This window comes from Phoca vitulina, unplaced genomic scaffold, assembly GCF_004348235.1.
Source record: "Phoca vitulina isolate PV1807 unplaced genomic scaffold, GSC_HSeal_1.0 scaffold24, whole genome shotgun sequence".
In the NCBI taxonomy this organism is placed as follows: domain Eukaryota; kingdom Metazoa; phylum Chordata; class Mammalia; order Carnivora; family Phocidae; genus Phoca; species Phoca vitulina.
Genome location: NW_022589727.1, coordinates 27,320,273 through 27,344,784, shown reverse-complemented (window position 1 = coordinate 27,344,784; position 24,512 = coordinate 27,320,273). Strand labels below are relative to the sequence as shown.

General features: G+C 38.5%; 1 protein-coding gene across 2 annotated transcripts in view; it reads right to left on the bottom strand.

Moving 5' to 3' along the window:
- The window catches only part of ARHGAP28 (Rho GTPase activating protein 28), a 221,945-nt gene that overhangs the window by 73,642 nt on the left and 123,791 nt on the right, over window positions 1-24,512 (bottom strand). Inside the window, exons 3-4 of one of the 2 annotated variants that reach the window (XM_032421200.1) lie at window positions 16,033-16,250; window positions 4,333-4,425 (exon numbers count right to left, since the gene is read on the bottom strand). In XM_032421200.1, the coding sequence (XP_032277091.1) occupies window positions 4,333-4,425; window positions 16,033-16,250 (311 nt within the window). The remainder of the gene's footprint in view (window positions 1-4,332; window positions 4,426-16,032; window positions 16,251-24,512) is intronic. The other variant, XM_032421201.1, reaches the window with a different exon arrangement.

The window sequence follows — 24,512 nt, the reverse complement described above, 5'->3', positions numbered from 1 at the left end:
AACCAACAAGGTGTCCTAATAACGATGAGAAATTGTTAGAAATCCCTGGGAAATAAAATGTAAACAATGTATTTCATAATTGTACAGAACTTAGCTTAAGAACAGCATAAAACAACTTTGCTGGCAAGGAAAGGATAAATCTACAAAAAGCAAACATACAAACAATCAAGTAAGCTCAGTGTGAAAATTACAAAGGGCAGGAAGGGGCCTTAGCTCAATGGCCACAAATAATTTATCATAAAGTGTATCCTCAATGGAAGGGCCAGACAGACCTCCCAGAGGCTCCCTTTACACCGAACAGCAGGCAGCAGCTACCTATGGACCCAAGAAAAGCACTCTGGCTGAAGTGAACCGCCTGCCTTGGGAAGTTGTCCAGGGTTGAGAACAAAACACATCTCAGTATCAGGTAACTCTGGATCTCCATGAAAGTCATGGAAGGGAGAATAAAAGGAAAACATCAGTTTTTGTCTTGGATAGCAAGAAATGAAGCCATTCACCACTCTCCCTTTGGTGTGTGCATGTGTGTGCACACACATGTGCACATGAGCGTGGATACTCACCCATATGTACAGTTAAACTAACTTCCATTCACATACCTTACTGACTTACACAGTATCCAAAATCAGCCCCCTCATTCCATAAAGAATCCTTTGGGAAATTATCAGCAATAACACACCCTAAGTCACTAACTGGTCAATCTAATCCATTAATAAATATAAATCAATCACCAAGGACCATCAGACATTGGAGAAAATTAATGTAATGAATAAGTCACTCATGGCGAAAAATCAACATTCTAAAAAAGTACAGTGATAAACATTCTGGGAAAAAGAATTGAGGGAAGGAAAAAGGCTTAAAATAACTTGATTTCAGAGAGATTTGAGAAGATTTTACAACCATAAATCAGGAATATCACAATAAAGTGGAAGTCAGTGAAAAAGGAGTTCCTGTCAATTAACAGTATGACTACTGAATTAAAAAATCAGTAGAGGCTCAATTATAACCACTCATGGCAAAAATGAGAATTAGGAATCTCCAAAATGATATAGACAAAATCTACTAGCATACAGAACAAATAGGAAAAAAGATAAGGAAATATAACATACAATTTAAGAACTATGTGAGTTTAACACGCAGGCAATGAAAGGAAGAATAGGAAAATGGAAAAATAAAGTAATTAAAGAAATAATGGAAAGAGAATGGCCAGAACTGAAAGAAAAGGAACATTTTTCAGCAACAAAAAGCTAAGTGTTGATGATGATTTTTAAAAAAGATGTCAGGGGCACCTGGGTGGTGCAGTCAGTTGAGCATCCAGCTCTTGATTTCTGCTCGGGTCGTGATCTCAGGGTCATGAGACTGAGCCCTGCGTGAGGCTCCAGGCTCAGCCCGGAGTCTGCTTAGGTTTCTCTCTCCCTTTGGCAACCCCCCACAACCCCCCCGCCAAACACATGGACATGAGCTCTCTCTCTCTCAAATAAATTTTTAAAAAAAATAAAAATAAAAAATAAATTTAAAAAAAGATGTCATATCCTGATGACAGTTCAGGTCTCCTACACTAAAGATAAATGTAAAAGGCTTCCCGAAATATAAAAATGAGAGAAGGAAACAAAGGAATAAGATTTAGAGAGACATCAGACTTCTCAACATTAACACTATATGAAAAAGCAAACAGATTAATATTTACAAATTTCTGAAAAAAATTAATATAGGGCCTATCACTTTGATACTCACCAATTTAGGATTTATGCTTTTTGGGTATGAAAATTTAGTATCCACAGATACTTCTTGCCAGATTTGCTCAAAGGATAAAAGGTGCAATCTGCTAAGAAGATGTAACATTTTGTAATACATACGATTATGCAAATTAGTATTTGTACTATTCTCTGTAGTTACTCGGCTATGTTAGCCTTCACCATCTTCCTGGGAGAAAGAACAGTACTCGCTTTCTCATTCTAGAAACTGGTCAGTAGTTCAGGGGTAGGACTGGAACAAAACTTTATGTCCTCTTCCATCTCACTGTAAGATTTCTTCATGTGTTTGGCACCACACTTGCCCCTCTAATTCACCTTTAAAAGGTGGTAAGACCTTCAAGGAATTGAAATACATGAAACAGTGATAAAAGGGAAAAGAAACAAAAGATACCTAGACTAATCATGAGAGTCCATGGCCAGGGTGGCTGTGTTGGGTGTGGTATATAAGACTTCAAATAAAGTTCACTCTTCCGTGCCGCCTTGACATCTGGTAAAAGCGGAAGGACCATAAGCACTCTAACTACAAGCTCCCCTCCTACTCTGTCCCTCATATAAGGTTCCCTAGACAAACAATGCTCCTTATCCAGGGGACCAGACACAATTCCTGCTTATCCTTGAGTAATGGGTTTCAGTTCCTTGTCAGCCGGTGGAATTATTCAAACAAGCCAATCACATCCTCCCATGGGAACCAAGGGGCACCTCACTCTCTTGATACTACACAAAGCCCGCCTCCTACCACCCCTGGTTATTCACTCTGTTCCCAAGTGCACCCCACATGTGGCTCTGTGTGGTGTCCTCCTCCCCCAGGCTGTGAGAACATGTGATAATAAATTGCTGTTGCTCTTGTCTGTCTGTTGCTGAATGTCAAGTCACCCCCGTAACCCTAGGGTGGAAATCCCTCCCTCACCCACAGGATGAAGAGGAGGCGATCAAAATTGTAGACAGAGTCAGCTAGGATAAAAGCTGACAGAAATCCACTATTTGAAAACACTAGTATCTACTCTGCATGTGCCTCCTCTGGCTGGTCTGAAGGAATAAAGGGCAGACAGAGAGGAATCACAACCTGGATCAAGAGTCCTGGTTGGAAGTAAGGTGTGTAAGACTCCCTACGATGTAGGAACAATCTAAAACTTGAGGACACTTCCTGCCAACTCAACAGAAAAAGTAAAGACTTCTAACTAAATGGAATTAATACTCTTATGAGAAAATAATGAAATTAGAAAAAAAAAAAAAAACTAGTGACAAATTTGCAATATAGGATTGCTCACAGCCCCAGGTGACCACACTCCACCTCCAGAACTTGACATACCCCTCAGGCAACAGAAGAGCAGCCAGAACACAAACTGGACACATCCAAATCCTTAAGCAGAATTTGGAAGGAACCAACAGCTAGCCTGTATTGGGACAATTTTTTAAGATCCAGACAGAATGTCCCACATAAAATATGTGTAAGATGAAAATAAGCTGTATAGAAACTAAAGATCATCATCATCAGTATTGATCAGATCAAGGATGGTACAAGGGTTACTCTTAGAACATCTAAAGAATCCCTTTTCCTCTGCCAGGAAGAAAAAAAGTAGAGCTCAAGAGAAGGTAACATATGAGTCTTAACAGAGGAAAGTCTCTCACAGTAAATTTTCTGCTGCCATGAGTCCAAGTGGAGGCAGATGTCAGTAAACCCATGTCCTTCCATGTCTCTACTCCGGGTGCATCACTTCAGTAAGAGGACCCAGGCCTTATGCCAAGTGGTATAGATCATGGCATGAGATTCATCTCACACACACACAAAAAAACCTTCTACTGAGATCATGTCATTAGCAGTTATGAACTCAGATGAGCACTCTTTGAATCTTTGAACTAAAATAGACAAGGTGGGGGCGCCTGGGTGGCTCAGTTGGTTAAGCGACTGCCTTCGGCTCAGGTCATGATCCTGGAGTCCCTGGATCGAGTCCCTCATGGGGCTCCCTGCTCGGCAGGGAGTCTGCTTCTCCCTCTGACCCTCCCCCCTCTCATGTGTTCTCTCTCATTCTCTCTCTCTCAAATAAATAAATAAAATCTTTAAAAAAAATAAAATAAAATAAAATAAAATAAAATAGACAAGGTGGGCTCTAATGAAATGTGTTTACCTCCTGCGCTAGATAGTGCACTTTTCCCCACTTACTGTTATACATTTAAGATGCTACAGTGCTGCCTCCCATAAAACATTTACATAGAGAAAAAAACTGAAATGTCAAAGTATTTCTTATATTGAGAATTAAATCAATATTGAAAGATACATGGAGAGTAGCATAAGACTTTCCATTACGTGTTCAGCAGAAAGAACAAAAGTTTAGCTGATGACGTCCCCAACATCTTGACTTCTGGCTGGGCTGGAACTGCAGCTGTGGTTTTGTTGCTGTAAGTGCAGACAAGCCACGTAATTACTTGTGGATTTAACTAGTTAATTATTCATTCCTGAGTTTAAGAGTCTCTGTTTCCTTCTTTCTTACAAGGCAAGTAGGCATCTTGCTCAAGTTTTCCTGACTGCCTTGAAATACTTTTCCTAGCCTCCTTACTCTTAAGTCCCCTTGCTTTACCTTACCAGTTGACCATTTCCGCAAGGAATGGCTGATATCCCTTCTTCATCCAGGGTCACATCCAAAAGAGGAGCTGGGATACCATAAAAATCATCTGGCTATTGAGAAAAATGAAAGTGCATGTTTATTCAAGGCATATTCTCTGCAGGGTAATTGTGCATTCAATTATCTGTTCTGCACATACGTGTACATTGACACAGATTTGTGGAGAGATCCATAGATCTGACTGCTGCGCACCAATCACTGCCATGTAGCCATTCATCTGCCAATACTGAGAGCCCACTACATTCAGGGCATGGTGACAGACACTGGTCTCTCTGGAGAATACTGTTAACTGTTTACCCCAAACCCAATCACCAGTCTTCCTTAAAAGAATCCTAATTTTTTTTTCCTCAGGGACTTTTGTGTCCAACTAAAAAAAAACGATTTCTTAGGCTCTCTTGCAGCTAAGGATGATCACATACATTTCTGCGCAATGAAAGGTAACTGGAACTCTACAGAGTAAGATTTCTAAGAAACTAAGGTCAGAAAGATAGAGTAAGCTGGTACAAGTTCCAGGAATGGCCAGGAACGGCCACGAACATGAATATAGTGCTAGGGGTGGCTCAGCCAACTTATAAGCAAAGAATGAAGGCTGCATTTGAATGACAAAATAGAAAGACAGAAGGTAGATAGATCCATGCTGAAGCAAAGGAACACCTACCTTCACCTTCTTCCTAAAGAGAGAGAAAAAAAATCCATATTTGTATAACTCATGATTTCGTGGATTTTCTGTTACATGCACTGAAATGTGTATATAGGTAATATAATCATGCTGTTTTTTTTTAATATTTTTTTTATGTTATGTGAGTCACCATACAGTACATCATTAGTTTTTGATGTAGTGTTCCATGATTCATTGTTTGTGTATAATCACGTTTTTTAAAGATTTTTTTTTTTTTTATTTGACAGAGAGAGACAGCAAGAGAGGGAACACAAGCAGGGGGAGCAGCAGAGGGAGAAGTAGGCTTCCCACTGAGCAGGGAGCCCAATGTGGGACTCGATCCCAGGACCCCAGGATCATGACATGAGCAGAAGGCAGACACTTAACGACTGAGCCACCCAGGCACCCCATAATCATGTTTTTTAAAAGAGGGTACATGAGGGGCTCCTGGGTGGCTCAGTCAGTTGAGCATCCAACTCTTGATTTTGGCTCAGGTCATGATCTCAGGGGCATGACATCAAGCCCCACATTGGTTTCTGCACTGGGCCTGGAGTCTGCTTAAGATTCTCTCTCTCTCGGGTTGCTGGAGGAGAGGTTATGGGTGGGGGGATGGGAGGGAGAAGGGATAATTGGGTGAGGGGCATTGAGGAGGGCACTTGATGTAATGAGTACTGGGTATTATATGCAACTGATGTATCACCAAATTTTACCTATGAAACTAATAAAAAAAAACTCTCTCCCTCTCTCTCTGCCCCTCCCTCCCCTGCTAGTACAAGCACGTGCATTCTCTAATTAATTAATTAATTAATTCAGGGTGCATGACTACATTTATGCAGTTAGTTATGCTGGTCCCATCTTTGACTACTTATTTATCAATTATGAAATTGGAAATAAGACTGACTATTTTGCTCAATTAAATGTGTTACTGAAAGAAACATTTGATTCACATCTTCCAAATATTAGAAACAAATATATTTGGGCACTGAAATTCTGCTCATGATGAATAATACTGAAGACTTTGTATTATGTATCCAGAGGTTGATTTAGTATTTGTGATTTAGTGTATAATAGCTCTACTAACACAAGGGTTAAATATTCTATTCCTTTATGGCTAGGATTCCACTGAAAATTATATTTATTGGATATTTAACTAAATCATAAAATTTTATTTGGGCCTATAGACGCAGTCATTTTTTACCTTGCTTGTCCATATTTTCTAAGTTTCTAGTAAAGATTATGTACTATTTTTATAATAATAAGGAAAAACACAGTTTTTGGAAGAAACAAATAAATACTACTGAAGAATCAGCATAGGAAAATTGGATCAAGATAGCAAAATGCACATACCACTTTCTCCTCCCTCCGCAAATCACTCAAAGTGTCAAAAGAGATACCGTTTTCAAAGAGTAGATCTAGAAATCACTAAACATTTCCATTAACAGAAGGGAAATTGTTGGATATTCCTGGAAGATAAAAAGCAAGCAAGAATGGTTTGATAAGGGCAGAGGAAAACCTCAACCTGAAAAAAGATACAAAGAAAATGTGTAGAAGATAAATGCTGATCTAGAAAAAGCACATATCCAGCACAAGAATAAAAGCAATAATAAGGCATCCCCAATTCAGAAGACAATGGCCAAAGTAACCTAAGAATGTTTTTACTGAACAAAGAGGCCAGGAAACCATCCCTCCCTCTAACACTGAACAGCAGGCAGCAGCTCAATGAGATTCCAGAATAAAACCCAGCAAGTGTCCTCTTGGTGACAAAATGAGCGCCTGCCTTGGGGTCAGGAGGAGTTTGTCCTGGTGTAGTGGTCCTGGACAGAAAATAAAATCGTGGGGCACCTGGGTGGCTTAGTCGTTAAGCGTCTGCCTTCGGCTCAGGTCATGATCCCAGGGTCCTGAGATCGAGACCCACATCGGGCTCCCTGCTCCGTGGGAAGCCTGCGTCTCCCTCTCCCACCACCCCCCCGACCCACTTGTGTTCCCTCTCTCGCTGTGTCAACTAAGTTTAAAAAATCTTTAAAAAAGAAAAGAAAAGAAAAAAGAAAATTGCCCTTCGTTGGAGCCTTCTAAAAGAATATAGACAGAAGTATAAAAAGGGAAGTTAGGTTTGCCTGAAAAGCAAATAAATTACAATTCTTTAGGATTATCATTACTTTGGAATTGATACCATATTTGTTTGTCTTATAGTGAAGTGTGACAGCTGACACACTTTACCACTCACACAGGCCCAGACCGCATCCACTATGAGAGTTTTGGCGAGAAACTAAGTCTACATAACTGCAAAGGAAATATACAGTCTTTACCTATATTCATCAATCAATCAATCAATCAACCTAGTCCTCCATTAATAAACAGGAATCAACACCCAAAGATCAAAATGAACTGAACAGTAATGTAATGATGCCAAAAATAAACAGAGGACCCTGAAGAAAATAGTAATTCAAGGAAAAGAAGACCACCTTGGAATTTAAGGTTTAATTTAGTACCTTCAAGAGTGTGAAAAAAGAGCAGATCGCTAAGATACAGAGGAAGTCAGGGGAAAGGAGAGGCTTCAGGAAATTAACAATGTGACTGTTAAATTTCTTAAAATTAGGGCGCCTGGGTGGCTCAGTTGGTTAAGCGTCTGCCTTCGGCTCAGATCATGATCCCAGGGTCCTAGGATCGAGTCCTGTATCAGGCTCCCTGCTCAATGGGGAGCCTGCTTCTCCCTCTCCTCCCTGCTCTCATTCTCTCTCTCTCTCAAATAAATAAAATCTTTAAAATTTTTTCTTAAAATTAACGAAAGGCTAAAATATCGATACCACCATGACCAAATTATTGTTATAAAAAAAAAAGAAGTTGAAGGGATAGGCAAGAATGCAAAACAAACATGCACACAAATAAAGTTTGGAAAACAAGAGAACATTTAAGAGACACTGAGATTCAATCCAAACAATGCAACAGTCATCTAACAGGAGTTCCAGAAGGAGATGAAGAAAAAGAAGGGAGTAAGTACTGGTTTTAAATGTTAGAAGACAATATATAGAACTAAAGAATGACTGAGCGCTCATACTGAAAGAACTCACATAGCAGGGACTAGGATGGAGGTTGTAAAAAGGTAAAACTGGTAAAAATGCAAGGTTCCAACAATAAACATAAGGTTCAAAAGACTTCCACATTGGCATATAAAGGAATGAGGTCAGTAGAGACACTGTGCTTCCCCACAGCCAACAGTGCACAAGAGAAGACAATGGACAAGTATCTCCAAAATTCTGGAGGAAAATTATTCTAAGCATGGGATTCAATGTGCAAAAAAATTAAGAAAAGACTAACATAATCTACCTCTCTTTTAAATTACTGAATTTATATCTTTACTAGGTAAGTACACTGGATCAGATTCATATGTATAAGATTAATGCAAACTTACCTCATGAAACTCATGATGTTAAATCTTCATTAAGAAAGGGAAATGGAGACTTTAGAGTGATGGTTCTATTATTCTATGTAAATGATGACAAAGAAAGAAAGAAAGAGTAGGAGATGATGGAGGATGGGGGAGACAGAGAAACACACACACACACACAGAAGGAAGGAGGAAGTGAAGAAGGACAGAGGCAAACAAAGACAGACCAGGACAGACAGGTACTTTGGGCAAGAGGAGGAGGGAGAGAGGAATTGGTATTTATGCTGTCAAATTCAGATAGGAAACTTAAAAAGTTTAGGTATGTTTTTAAGAAACTTCCAAGTTCACTTGCAGAAACAGATGCTGAACTTTTTAGGAAGAAAATCTGTGAAGATGTTTATCAGGCCTGATACATGGTATATATACCATTTATTTTACTAAATTTAAATTCAATTAACTAACATATAGTATATCATTAGTTTCAGATATAGAGTTAAATATTACATCAGTTGCATATAACACCCAGTGCTCATCACATCACGACCCTCCTTAAAGCCCATCACCCAGTTGCCCCGTCTCCCTGTCCACCTCCCCTCCACCAACCCTCAGTCTGTTCCCTATAGTTAAGAGGCTCTCATGTTTTTTTCCCCTCTGATGACTTCCCATTCAGTTTTCCCACGCTTCCCCTATGATCCTCTACGCTGTTTCTTATATTCCACATGTGAGTGAAACCATATAATTGTCTTTCTCTGATTGACTTCTTTCACTCAGCATACCATCCACGTCGATGTAAATGGTAAGTATTCATCCTGTCTGATGGCTGAGTAATATTCCATTGTATATATATACCACATCTTCTTTATCCATTCATCTGTCAATGGACATCTTGGCTCTTTCCACAGTTTGGCTATTGTGGACAATGCTGTTATAAACATTGGGGTGCAGGTGCCCCTTAGGATCACTACATTTATATATTTGGAGTAAATACCTAGTAGTGCAATTGCTGAGTCATATGGTAGCTTTATTTTTTAACTTCTTGATGAACTTCCATACTGTTTTCCAGAGTGGCTACACCTGCTTGCATTACCACCAACAGTGTAAGAGGGTTCCCCTTTCTCCACATCCTCGCCAACATTTATTTCCTGACTTACTAATTTTAGCCATTCTGACTGGTGTGAGGTGGTATTCGTTGTGGTTTTGATTTGTATTTCCCTGATGCCACGTGATGTGGAGCATTCTTTCATGTGTCTGTGGGCCATTTGGATGTCTTCTTTCCAGAAATGTCTGTTCCTGTCTTCTGCCCAATTCTTGATTGGATTATTTGTTCTTTGGGTGTTGAGTCTGATAAGCTCCTTATAGATCTTGGGATACTAGCCCTTTATCTTATATGTCATTTGCAAATATCTTCTCCCATTCCATAGGTTGCCTTTTAGTTTTGTCAACTGCTTCCTTTGCTGTGCAGAAGCTTTTTATCTTGATGAAGTCCCAATAGTTCATTTTTGCTTTTGTTTCCCTTGCCTTTGGAAATGGGTCTTGCAAGAAGCTGCCGTGGCTGAGGTCAAGGAGGTAGCTGCCTGTGTTCTCCTCTAGGATTTTGATGGATTCCTGTCTCACATTTAGGTCTTTCATCCATTTTGAGTCTATTTTTATGTATGGTGTAAGAAAATGGTCCAGTTTCATTCTTCTGCACGTGGCTGTCCAATTTATCCAAGACCATTTGTTGAAGAGACTGTCTTTTTTCCATTGGATATTCTTTCCTGCTTTGTCGAAGATTAGTTGACCATAGAGGTGAGTGTCCTTTTCTTGGTTCTCTATTCTGTTCATTGATCTATGTGTCTGTTTTTGTGCCAGTACCATACTGTCTTGATGATTACAGCTTTGTAATAGAGCTTGAAGTCTGGCACTTGCCACAGGTTTTCTATTTCTTCCTATTTCAGTTTTGGTAGTTTAAATGTTTCTAGGAATGCATCCATTTCTTCCAAAAAGAGACAGAGAAAGAGAGAACAAGCAGGCAGAGGGAGAGGGAAAAGCAGGCTCCCCGCTGAGCAGAGAGCCAGATGTGCGGCTCGTTCTTAGGACCCTGGGATCATGACCTGAGCTGAAGGCAGCGCTTAACTGACTGAGCCACCCAGGCGCCCCCAAACTTTCTTTTGTGTCCATTAGCATGATAAATGGTTCTCCACTCCCTCACTTTCAATCTGGAGGTGCCTTTGGGTCTAAAATGAGTCTCTTATAGACAGTATATTGATGGGTCTTCCTTTTTTATCCAATCTGATACCCTTTCAGAGGTTTTCATTGGCGCATTTAGCCCATTTACATTCAGAGTAACTACTGACAGATAGGGATTCAGTGCCATTTTATTACCTGTAAAGTCCCTGTTTCTGTAGACTCTGGTTCTTTTGGTCTGTTACTTTTGGACTCACTCTTTGCTTACAGGATCCCCTTTAATATTTCTTGCAGGGCTGGTTTAAGAGCTTACAAATTCTTTTAGTTGCTGGTTTTTGTATTTTTTAAGATTTTATTTATTTATTTGACAGAGAGAGAGCATGCACAAGCAGGGGGAGTGGCAGGCAGAGGGGGAGGGAGAAGCAGACTCCCCACTGAGCAAGGAGCCTGATGCGGAGCTCGATCCCAGGACCCTGGGATCATGACCTTAGCCAAAGGCAGATGCTTAACTGACTGAGCCACCCAGAGGCCCTTTTTTAGTTTCTATTTGTCCTGGAAGCTCTTTATCTTTCCTTCCATTCTGAATGACATCTTTGCTGGATAAAGTATTCTTGCCTGCATGTTTTTTTAAATTTAGTACCCTGAATATATCATGCCAGCCCTTTCTGGCCTGCCTGGTCTCTGTGGATAGGTCTGCTGCCTTTCTAGTGTTCCTACCCTTGTACGTTAAGGACCTCTTGTCTCGAGCTGCTTTCAGGATTTTCTCTTTATCTCTGAAATTTGCAAGCTTCACTATTATATATGTCGGGGTATTGACCTATTATTGATTTTGAGGGGGGATTCTCTGTGCCTCTTGGACTTGAATACCTTGAATAATCTTCCCAAGATTAGGGAAGTTCTCAGCTATGATTTGCTCAAATATACCTTCTGTCCCCCCCTTTCTTCTTCCTCTGTGACCCCAATAATTCTAATACTGTTTTGCTTTATGGTATCACTAATTTCTCAAAGCCTCCCCTCATGGTCCGTTAGTTGTTTTTCTCTCTTTTCCTCAGTTTCCTTCCTTTCCATCATTTTGTTTTCTATGTCACTGACTCTCTCATCTGCCTCAGTTACCCTAGCTATTAAAACATCCATTTCAGAGTGCATCTCAGTTAAAGCATTTTTTTTTTATTTTTTTATTTTTTTAAAGATTTTATTTATTTATTTGAGACAGAGAGAGCACATGAGAGGGAGAGGGTCAGAGGGAGAAGCAGGCTCCTTGCTGAGCAGGGAGCCCGATGCGGGACTCGATCCAGGGACTCCAGGATCATGACCTGAGCCGAAGGCAGTCGCTTAACCAACTGAGCCACCCAGGCGCCCTCAATTAAAGCATTTTTAATATTGGCCTGATTAGATTTTATTTCTGCACTAAGAGATTCTCTAGTGTCTTTTATGCTTTTTTCAAGCCTAGCTAGTAACTTTATAATTGTTATTCTGAATTCTGGGTCTGACATTTTCTTATATCCATATCGATTAGATTTGTGGCAGAGAGTATTACCTCTGGTTCTTCCTTCTGTTGTGAATTTCTCCTTCTAGTCATTTTGTCCAGAGAAGAACAGATGAACAAGAGAACAAAATAAAAAAATATCAACCACGATCCCAGTGAAATACATACTAGATAAATCTGAAGAGATCAGAAACCAAAGAAGAAAAGAAAAAAAAGGGAAAAAAGAGAGAATATTATCTTACAGGTGGACAAAACAGGGTAATCCACTTGATCCTGGGTGTATTTTGGTCTGTTTGTTAGAAGATACTAAATCCCAAAATTGTAAAAAAATACATGTATATATATATATATATATATATATATATATATACACACACACACACACAAAAATAAAACTGAATACAGTGAAATGAAGCCAAATATGAAGAATAATATAAAAGTAAAAATGAAAATTAAAAAAAAGCCTTAAAAACAGAGTTGATGAAATAAGAAACTAGCTGAAAAGGAAAAAAAAAAGAAAAATTTACAATGAAATACAAAAGACTCATGAGAAAAAAACCTCAAATTCTATATACTATTTTCCCTTATCACAGGAGTTTTTCAGTTCTCTGTGATCCATAAACTTGGTATTTTCCTGACGTTCCTGCTGGACTTCTGAGGGAAGGGCCTGTTGCACTGATTCTCAGGTGTCTTTGCCTGGGCGGAGTTGTACCACCCCTTGCCAGGCAGCCGGCTCAGTGTAAGCTGCTTCGGGTTGCTCTATGTGGCTTTTGTTCCCCGAAGGCTTTTTGCACTGCTTTAGAGGATGACAAAAAAGTAAAAATGGCAGTGTGCTGATTTGCTAAACGATCACAGCTCCCACTTTTCAGTGCACCCTCAGGGACAAGCGGTCAATCCCTTTTGTGTGCAATAAACTGTGCAGACTCCTGTGGTGCATACCCAAACAAATCCTCCTGGGGCGGGGTCTCATCATGGCCCCCCTGCTCGCTGGGCCCCTGCTTGGGGAGCAGTTGCCTGACCCTGCGAGAACCCCCGCCACTCCTCCCAGGGGAAGGAGCAGAGTGTTGGAGTGGTTGTCACTTACTGGACCCCTGCTTAGAGAGCAGTCACAGGATGTGCCGTGGTTCCTGGTTTATAGCAATGCCTAGCTTGAGATCCCACTCCCAGGCTCGCTGATTGTAGCCGGCTTCCTGGCTCCAATGCTTGGGGAACTCTGCCACACTCAGGCACCCCCATTCTTTCTGTGACCCTGGGGATCCTGAGACCACACTGTCCCACCTAAGATTCTGCCCTGCTTTGCCACCTGAGCACTTTTCAGGCACTGGAGCAGACTTCTAAGAGTTCTCATTTTGAACTCTGCAGCTGTATCACTTTCTAGTAGCTGGCTTACAGAGGATCCCTCCCCACCATGGTTTATCTTCTGATATATCCCCTCAGATTCACATCTTTGCACCTCCTACCTTACAAAAAGTGGTTGCTTTTCTATTTGTAGAATTTCAGCAATTCTTTACTTAAATATCAGGTTGAATTCACAGGGGTTCAGAATGATTTGATAGATATCTAGCTGAATTCCTGGGACCAGATGAAACGAGGGTCCCCCACTTTTCCACCATCTTCCCTAGAAAGCCCTACCATATTTTTTTTAAAGGCTAGCTTTATGTGGCTTTTTATATTTTGATGAAGAACAATCTGAATTCTGAACACGCATATACAATGCCAGGCTTTCACTGACTTCCAGATGCTGCACTTCTCAGTATAGCTCAAGATCTCTACTCCCTGGAATATATGGACTTCCCTTCACCCACAACCACTCTCCCTGCTACACACCCATTTTCTTTTTTTTTTTTAAAGATTTTATTTATTTATTTGACAGAGAGACAGCGAGAGCAGGAACACAAGCAGGGGGAGTGGGAGAGGGAGAAGCAGGCTTCCTGCCGAGCAGCGAGCCCGATGTGGGGCTCGATCCCAGGACCCTGGGATCATGACCTGAGCCGAAGGCAGCCGCTTAACCGACTGAGCCACCCAGGCGCCCCATACACACCCATTTTCTATTCACTCTGGAACGGGGCTTCAGCAGCAAGAGTGGAAGGGAGAAGAGGAAGATGGGCAGGAGAAAAAGTGCCCAGGGCCATTCCCCTTGCCCACCACAAATGTGGTCCTCTCTCTGCCTTTGCTGGAGTTAAACCCAGTTCCCTACACCTGCATGTTATGGAAAAGTAAGACACCCTTCATTAATTTTTACACTTAAAAGGCCCAATGAAAAGTGCCCACTTTATATTTCCCTTGAGACCCTTGAGGGTCTAAGTAAAAGAGGGAGGAACGCTGTTTCTATGTGACTAGAAGTCCAAAGTATTAGGAAACCTAAAGATGCACTGTACGCACCTTCTTGAGTACCTGCAGGATTCAGAGAAACTATAGATACTCTACTATTTTGCAGTTGGCTTGGGAAGAGCAAAAACCTTAGTCCGAAGTAGCGGGAAACAGAAATGGGAAAGGAAGCATATAGACCAAGTTCTTAGGAATCTCTTGAAACGATCTGGGAGATAAATGTGAAATGACCAAGGGAATTTAAACCAGCATGGTAAACCTGTTCTTTGATAGGCATCTTGGCCAGGACTCACATGGCTGAAGCCCTTGCCTCAAGTTGTGGGTATCACTTTTACTCAACTACAGCTATAGAAAATCCTGCCTTCCACAAAGATACAGGTTTCTACTAGGATGAAAGTTGAAACAGCACAGAACTAAAAATGCACTGCCTCAGGTACATAATTTTGTACAATGGAAGGTTCTAGAACTGTACTGCTCAATACATTAGCTACAAGCCATATGTGGCAATTTAGATTTAAATCAATTAAGATTAAATAAAATTAAAAATTCAGTTCCTTATTCACACTAGCTACATATTGGACACACACTAGCTGTCCCTTTGGACAGCACAAAATCATTTCCATCACTAGAAAGCTCTAAAGGACAGTGCTATTTTAAGGCATTATTAGCACAAACGCAAAGGTTAACTTGGAAATATGAGCTACTCTGGCAACTGTGTGATTAATATATCTAAGAGAAGATATGACTTATAGATAACCTAAAGTAACTCAAATTGGAGGGTGCCTTCAACCAAGCCTGCTACCCAATATCCTTGAAGTTTTGATTTATGTCATTATTGATATCACATTAAACAGATAAGAAATGTAAATCAGAGTGATTAACTAACTTGCCCCAGATAGTTGTATCTGTAACTACAGCAGAATATCAAGTTTCTTTTTTTTTCTATATATCCCCAAAGTTCCAAGAATCCTATCTGCATAGAACCTAATATAGGATCTTGCACAGAGAATGTATCCAGTAATACTGGTTGCATCACTGATGCAATTACTGATTTCAATTGATTTCAATTATTTCAATGACGCAATGAGTGAAGGAATAAATGAGTAGAGCTAGTAGTAAAACAGAGCAATAGGAGAACATGACTAAGAGCCTCAGAAGTAAAATTGTGGTCACTGAATTGCTAAGGGTGAGCTGAAATTTCAACCAGCAATTTCTCAGAAAACATGTGATGCCTTCCTTACGGTTTTTTGAATCATTCTCTTGCCCACTTAATTAATGCTGGTATCTTTCACTTTGGACCCACTTCTCTGGGAGTCCTTTGCCTATCTACAGAATTTCCACCCAGTGCTAGATTTAAGTAAAGTCTCTGTGTATCCCAGCCATAAAGATTTGCTCCATTACCAAATAAGTTATTCTCAACTCAACAAAGAAGGGAATAAATTTAGCATTGAGGGAAACTGCTACAGGGGGGATAAGGAATGACCACTTAAGTTTCAAATTTGTAAAATTTTGCACTCTGCTGTCTGCTTTAGTTTTCTCTAGAAGAGACAGGATGACCAGCTTTTTCTATTATTTTCTTCATGTTCCCCCCCCCGCCCCTAATCAAGTCAAAATTTTGAGCCATGATTATTACTTACAGGAGATTCGCTGACTCCAAAGATGTCTCTGACATCGCGAACAGATTGCTTGTTCTTTTTTCTCATGGTTTGAGTGTAAGTATTATATCTCTTTTTCACTGCAGCTGCTTGGGTTCGAGTCAGCGTAGAGAGCAAGGCTTTGCCATCCTCCTCTTCATCACCCGAGATCAGGGTTGATAAACCCACATCTTGCAACCACTCTGCTTCAAGTTCTCCTTCTGAAAATAACATTACCAAGAAAAGGTTAGATCATTCTGCATTTGATTAGATGACGTGTATATCTACAGGCCTGCGCATATCAGTGAATAGGAAGTGTCAATAAACACTATATTAAGGCCATCTTGGACCCTGAAGGCATGTTAAGTGAAATAAATCAGGCAGACAAAGACAAATACCATATGATCTCACTTCTATGTGAAATCTTAAAACAAAACAAAAACCACAAGTTCACAGATACAGAGAACAGACAGGTGGTTGCCAGAGGTAGGAGGTAGGTGAAATAGGTGAAGGGAGCAAAAGTACAAGCTTCCAGTTATAAAATAAGTAAGTCATGGCGATATACTGTATAGCATGATGATAATAATAGTTAATAATACTGTATTGCAATATTAGAAAGTTGCTAAGGAATAAATCTTAAACACTGTCATCACAAGGAAAAAAATCTGTAACTATGGTGATAGATATAAACCAGACTTAATTGTGGTGATCACTTTGCAACGTATACAAATATCAAATCATTATGTTGTACACCTGAAACTAATATGTCATATGTCAGTTATACCTGAATTTAAAAAAAAGAGACCATCCTTTTTCCCAGAGTAATTGTGGGAAAGGCCTATGGGAATGAATGAAAAATTCGTATGATATTTTTTTAAGGATTTATTTATTTATTTGAGAGAGAGAGAGCATGCGTGTACATGCAAGTGGGAGGAGGGGCAGATGGAGAAGGAGAGAGAGAGAGAAGCAGGCTTCACTCGCACTCGGAGCCTGACACAGGGCTTGATCCCATGACCCTGAGTTCACAACCTGAGCCAAAATCAAGAGTCACACACTTAACTGACTGAGCTACCCAGGTGCCCTGTATGATATTTTTTAAATAAGTCAAATTTTAAAGTGTTTTCTAGGAGAGTAAGGTTAATTGGAAAATTTAGTAAGGTAATTTTCTTCACCAGAGAGTTAAATATAAGCCATATCTGGACTTCCAATTTCAAACAATGATAAAATATGAATATTTAAACTAAAACTGTAATAGAAAAAGAGTGCCTTAGTGGTACAGGAAAGGGTTTTTTAATCACTCAAAGGCTGGTTTAAATCCCAATGCAACCATTTACTAGGTGAATGGCTTTGGAAAGTTTTTAGATATTTCTAGGCTTCTGTCCTGTTAGTAAAATGGAGGTAATAATAAGATGTATCAGGTGACATGAGGATTGTTTTATCAATTTATTCATGAAAGATGGCAAAGAATCTGGAACAGAGGATGAATTCAATAGATATTCATTCTCTTACTTTTCTCTGTAAGTTTGAACATTAGGTAATCTTTCCTTTTTTTTCAGAAGGCAATTAAAAAACTTGAAATTCATCATAATGAGGGTTAATTGCTATTATAAATTAGATGTGCAGAAATAATTTTAAAAATTCAGAGTAACAACATCATGTAACAGAAAATTCACTACACATACATTTCTGGGAACTATGCTAAACAGGCATTACCTGAATGTGATTTATTTAAAAAGCAGATTAGACTGATTTATAAATAGCCTGTCAAGTCATTAGTCTAAGACTCTTGGACTCTGCTTACATTATTGCATCACTGGTATATGAACAAAGCCTTCTAAATGTACTTTACATGTTCAATTTCTTAGCTAGGCAATCTTTTCTTTACCATCTTGTTCCTATTATTCATTTCCTTTATAAACTACCCCTTTAACAGAAAATGCAAAGGTAAACATAAGCTTACTAGCCTTAATCTAAAATAATAAACCTTTTAAATTAGTGAGCTGTGACTCTGAAATCTTCCTTTACTTAAGCCTTAGGTAAGATTTTCATTTTTAAGACAAAATTTACAAATATAGTTTAATATTAAAGTCTTAAAAATTGGAATTTTTCCTCCCTCCACCTCTGTAAACAGTAAAGAGTAGAAGGAAGGAGTAATTGGAGTTAACATATACTAGGGGTGAGGATGGTCTAAATCCTTGCACTCGGACTACAGAAATCTGTAGAATATATATTCTCCATAGGAAAGAAATATCTTAGAGATCAGTGTTACTCCTGTAGCATTGCTAAATTATGGAAATTGCAACCCTGTGTTCATCACTCCAGTTGCCAAATATATACCTTCCACATAGAACACTCTTTTGGATTTCAGCTCCATATATCCAACTACCTACTCAACATCTACTTGACTCTATCAATCATATATCAAACTCAACATGTTCAAACCTGAACACATATTCTTCATTCCCAACTCTAGGCCTCTTTCAGTATTCCACATTTCAGTAAATGAAACCCACCATCCATTTATCTAATTAGCAATGAAACTTAGGAAACATTATTGACATCTCCCTCTTTTACACATCAAAACCAGTATCACCAAATCCTTTTGATATTAATTTCTTTTTATTTCTCAAAAATTTCCCACTTTATTTATCTCTTCCACTCTGACCCTGGTCCAAGTTACCATCATGATTCACCTGAACTGCTGCAGGAGCCTCCCAGCTGTTCCTCCCATTGGACTCCCCTTCCAATCCATTCTCCATATTGTAACTAAATTAGACCTTTCCAAATGCAAGTGTAAGCTCTTTTCTAAAATAATGCCACGGTTCTTCCTTGCTCTTGGGATTAGGAATAAAACCCTTAACACAGTCCACAAGACATGAAGATGCTGACTTTCCTGTCCACAGCTCGTTACCATGCTCTTTTCACTCTCTTCTCTCTAGCAGGACTGGCTTACATTTGTTCCTCAAAAGCTCCATGCTATATTTTGTTACAAGGCCTTTGGACATGCCAATCGTTCTGTTTGGTCCCCTAATTATTGGCCATTCAATCTTTCAGATCTTAGTTTATTCATTTCTCCCTCAATGAAGTCTTCTTTTTTTTTTTCCTGAACCCTTCAGTCAAGGTCAGGTCCTACTATTACCCATCCTAATCCTGCTGTGTGTGTTTTTCCTTCAAATAATTTTTTCCCCAATATACATCTAGTTATATCATTTCATTAATTATTTTCTTTCCTCCTAGATTATAAACTCCATTAGAGCAGGAAACATTTCTGCCTTTGTTTATAACTCTAACACCAACATCTTACAATGCCTGCACAGAGTAGGTACAAGTATTTGTGAATTAATTAATTCTCAGTTGAAATATATAATTATTCTAAGTCAGAAAATGATGAATGAAAAACATCAACTTTCAAAAATGACTGTAGCTATCATACATACTATTCTGTGCTGAAAATCCACCAGGTTTATAGCTTTGTTAGAGAAAGGTATCAAAAAAGGGAATAAAATCTTCCAGTAAAGGTAGAGTAGCTTGTATAGAAATAAAAATTCTGTGTACAACAATTATGAACTCTGTACTAAGTACATAAAATAACTATTTGAGGGTAATGGAGAAGAACCAAGTGTAGGCAGGAACTGAAAAATAATTAAATTTTGATTCAAGAAAATGTACTATGTGAGATTTACATCTACACAACTTTTCAACTGAGGTCATTTTCCAATCCCTACACTATACAGAGTGTGTAGAACACAAACAGAAAACCATAGTCTTACTTATTTCAAGAGTCAGAGGATGGAGTATGGGATTACTAGGATATCTGGAAAATGAGGAGCATATTCCCGTTAGAAGGGAGCCGCCAGAGAGAGCTCCAAAATCTGTGCATAAAATCTCATCAAATCCTTGACTAAACATTAAATCAAAAAGGTGTATGTTAAACTCCAGGCATCCTATTGAAAAACAGCAGCCAAAAGGCTAAAATAAATAGCCAGGCTGCATAGAGCAGAAAAGATGGTATATAACCAAGTTAACTGCTAGAACTGAAATTAACTCCCTTTACAGGAAGATAATGGGATACAGTCTCTGAAACATATCAATGTTATAATATTACATTATCAAAGATGTTTCAATAGCTAGGATATAAGAAAAACAAAAAAAATGGACTAATTTGGCAAGAGAAAAGGTCATCAATAGAAAGTGACTCAGATGACTCTGATGTTGGACAAGGACTTTTAGGAAAAGATTCTCATGCATGAATAGAGAATTTCAGCAAAGAAATGAAAAATATAAAAAAGAAACTAAAAGAACTAAAACCTAAATTATAGAACTAAAAATATACTAAGTAAAAAACTTGCTGGAAGGGCTTAACAGTGTGTTAGAGACTTTAAAAGAAAGGGCTGGTAAACTTGAAGATTACATCAATAGAAATTATCCAATCTGAAAGACAGAAAAGTATTTTAAAATATTTAAAACAGAGCCCAAGTGACCTATTGGAAATGTCAAGTATTGTAATATATATATAGTTTGACTTTCAGAGAAGACAGACAGTGGTATAGAAAAAAAGTATTTGAAGAAATAATGTCCAAAAGTTTTCAAACTTTGTTGAAAAACCAGCTAGCTTAACTAATAATACCACGTAGGTCACATACAAAAGAAACTGCACTTAAGCACCTTAAAGACAACCTGCTGAAAACCAAAGAGAGAGAAAATTTGAAAGCAGTCAAAGACAACAGATTACATCAGGGGAAGAACAATATGAAAGCACTGACTCCTTATTAGAAACAGTAGAGGTCAGAACACAGTAAGATGACATTCAGAACATCCTGAATGAAAATAAAAACCTGTCAACCAATAATTATATGTCTAGCAAAAATACCCTTCAAGAACGAAGGTAAAATAGTCATTATCACATGAATTAAAGCTAACAAGTTTATTGCCAGCAAACTTGCTCTGTAATATATGCTAAAGGAAGCGCTTTAGGCTAAAGGGAAAAGACATCAAATGGAGACTGGATATATAAAAAAGAAGTAGTGTAAATAAAAATGCAGATACTGACTTCTTTAAAAGACATATGACTACTTCCTCCTCCCCCGAAATTAAGTCTTAAAGCCTAAATCCATACAGCACAGCAAGGCAGGTGTTTATGCAGAGGAGCAGGGTGGACTGGGATGCTGGAACCCAAGTGGGATGAGCAGGGCAAGCATGAAAAAGAGAGGAAACTGATAATACATGGAGGGACTGATCAAATAAATATATATGTTTAAGATAATGGAAGTCAGGACGCCTGGGTGGCTCAGTCGGTTAAGCGTCTGCCTTCGGCTCAGGTCATGATCCCAGGGTCCTGGGATCGAGTCCCGCATCGGGCTCCCTGCTCCGCGGGGAGCCTGCTTCTCCCTCTGCCTCTGTCTCTCTCTCTGTCTCTCATGAATAAATAAATAAAATCTTAAAAAAAAAAAAAGATAATGGAAGTCAGTTTTCTTCTAAGAAGGGAGTCACAAATACGGAAAGGGAAGAGCAGAATTAACCTAGTGGTATTAGATTGGAATTGAAGATATAAATATGAACTCATGTATTTCAATGTCTTTATTTATAGAAATATAGATGTAAATGTTTATGTATGTACATATACATTACATTGTATATACAAGTATACACTACTATACTTGTACATGTACGTATGTGAGTATGCACACATATATGCATATGTACACCTACATATAGGCACACATATACATATATATTCCCTAGCTGTTTCCCATATCAAATATGGAACACTTTCAACATCAAAATAAATGATGATGAAAGATAACCCACTAACAAATAACACACTAAATAAACCAGGAGCCCATTCTGATATAAAGAAATAATTTGATAGCTTGACATAGAATGGGATATTTACAGAGTTTCAAAGAACTTTCCACAAAAATATGTATTGATCACAAAGATGAAAGGAGTAACTTTACATGGAGAAATCCTGGGAATAATAGGGGTTGGTAAATGATTACTCTCAAATGATCAAATTGTTCCAAATTTTAAAAAGTTATTTAAATTGTATTTGCAATTTTTCTGTAAGTTTTAAATTATTTCACAATAAAAATTATATAAGTCCATATAAATAATGTTGTATTGATAGTGGTGTAACATGTGTAGATGTTATATATTTGACAACATTACAAAGTGCTGTACAGGAAGGGAAATGGAATTATACTGCTGCAAAATCCTTACATTTTATATGAAGAAGTGCAATATTTATTCTAAGTAGACTGTGATAAATTAGAGGTAAATATTATAATACCTGAGCAGTCACTAAAAAAAAAAAATCAAAGCAGTATAGCTAAAATGCATACAGAGAAACTACAAAGAAACATGAAAGAGACAAAGACAGAGTAAAAGGATGGAAAATGATATACCACACACACAGTGACCTTAAGAAAGCCAGAGTGAGGGTCACCTGGGTGGTTCAGTCAGTTAAGCATCTGCCTTTAACTCAGGTCATAATCCCGGGGTCCTAGAATCCACCCTGAGTTGGGTTCCCTGCTCAGCAGGAAGTCTACTTCTCCCTCTCCCTCTCCACCCCCCTCCCCTGCTGGTGCTCTCTCTCTCTCTCTCAAATAAATAAATAAAATCTTTAAAAAAAGAGGGGTGCCTGGGTGCTCAGTCATTAAGTGCCTGCCTTCAGCTCAGGTCACGATCCCAGGGTCCTAGGATTGAGCCCTGCATCAGGCTCCCTGCTCCGCTGAGAGCCTGCTTCTCCCTCTACCACTCCCCCTGCTTGTGCTCTCTCTCTGTGTCAAATAAATAAAATCTTAAAAAAAAAAAAAAAAAGCCAGAATAACTATATAATTAGACAAAGAGGACATTAAAACAAGAAGTATTATTAGAAATATATTAAGGAGGGTCAGTTCAAATGGGCCAATTCAACAAAGAGGAACAGTAATCATAAATGTATATGCCACCTAATAACAGAGTTTTAAAATATGAGGCAAAAAAATGACAGAATCAGAGGGGAAAACAGACAAATACACAGTCCAAGTTGGAGATTTTAACAACCTTCTCTCAGTAATTCATAGAAAAATTAGGCAAAAATTAATAAGGGTACAATAGATTTGATCAAATGTACCAACCACTTAAATCTAGTGGGCATTTACAGAACATCACACTACCCACCAATGATAGAACATGTTCTTTTTAAGTGTACATGGAACTTTGGCCAAGACAGACCATATGCGGAGCCATAAAATAAGTCTAAATAAATGTCAAAAGTTGAAACTTACAAACTGCTACCTAATCATAACACAATTAATTTAGAAACCAATAACAAATGATATATCTACAAAAACATCTGTAAATCTTAAAACAAAACATTAAAACATTTAAAACTGAATGATAATGAAAATACAACATATCAGAATTTGTGGGATGGAGTGAAGCAGTGTAGTTCATATTCAAAAAGATAAAAGATGTAAAGTCAATGGTCAAGGTTTCCATCTTAAGATAGAAAAATCAAGCAACTTAAACACAAAAATCACGGACAGAAGCAAATACAGCAAGGCTATGAGCCGTCACCAAGTCTATTCAGCTTGTACTTGAGGCCCTACCAGAACAATAAGGCAAGATAAAGAAATAAAAGCATAAAAATCAGAATAAAAAAAGTACAACTGCCTCTGTTCACAAGTAATTTCTTTGTTTATGTAGAAAATCCTAAGAAATCTAGCAAATATTAGAAAATGATTTAGAAACGTAATGAAATATGAGACAAAAACCAACCGTATTTCTATATATCAGCTGCAAACAACTGAAAAATGAGAATAAGAGAAATACCCAATTAAAAGACCCCATTAAGGATATGAATACACAAGCCACAGATAGTGAGAAAATATTAATCATTACATTAATCTGACAAGAGTTGTATACAGAATAAAGAATTCATACAAGTCCATAATAAAAAGACAATTTTTTTAAATTTTTTTTTTTAAGATTTTATTTATTTGAGAGAGAGTGAATGAGAGACAGAGAGCATGAGAGGGAGAAGGGTCAGAGGGAGAAGCAGACTCCCTGCTGAGCAGGAAGCCCGATGTGGGACTCGATCCCGGGACTCCAGGATCATGACCTAAGCCGAAGGCAGTCACTTAACCAACTGAGCGACCCAGGAGCCCCTAAAAGACAATTTTTAAAATAGTCAAGGGGCACCTGGGTGGCTCAGATGGTTAAGTGTCCAACTCTTGATTTTGGCTTAGGTCATGATCTCAGGATCCTGAGATCCAGCCATTAGTTGGGCTCTGTGCTCAGCGGGAAGTCTGCTTGAGATTCTCTCTCTCTCTTTCCCTCTCCCTTTGCCCCTCCTCCAACTCACACTCTCTCTCTAAAATAAATAAATAAATTTTTAAAATAATAAAAAATAAAAATAGTTAAAAGATTTCACAAAGCAAGTTATATGAATGGACAGTTAAGCACAGGAAAAAATGTTCAACATCATTAGTCATCAGTGA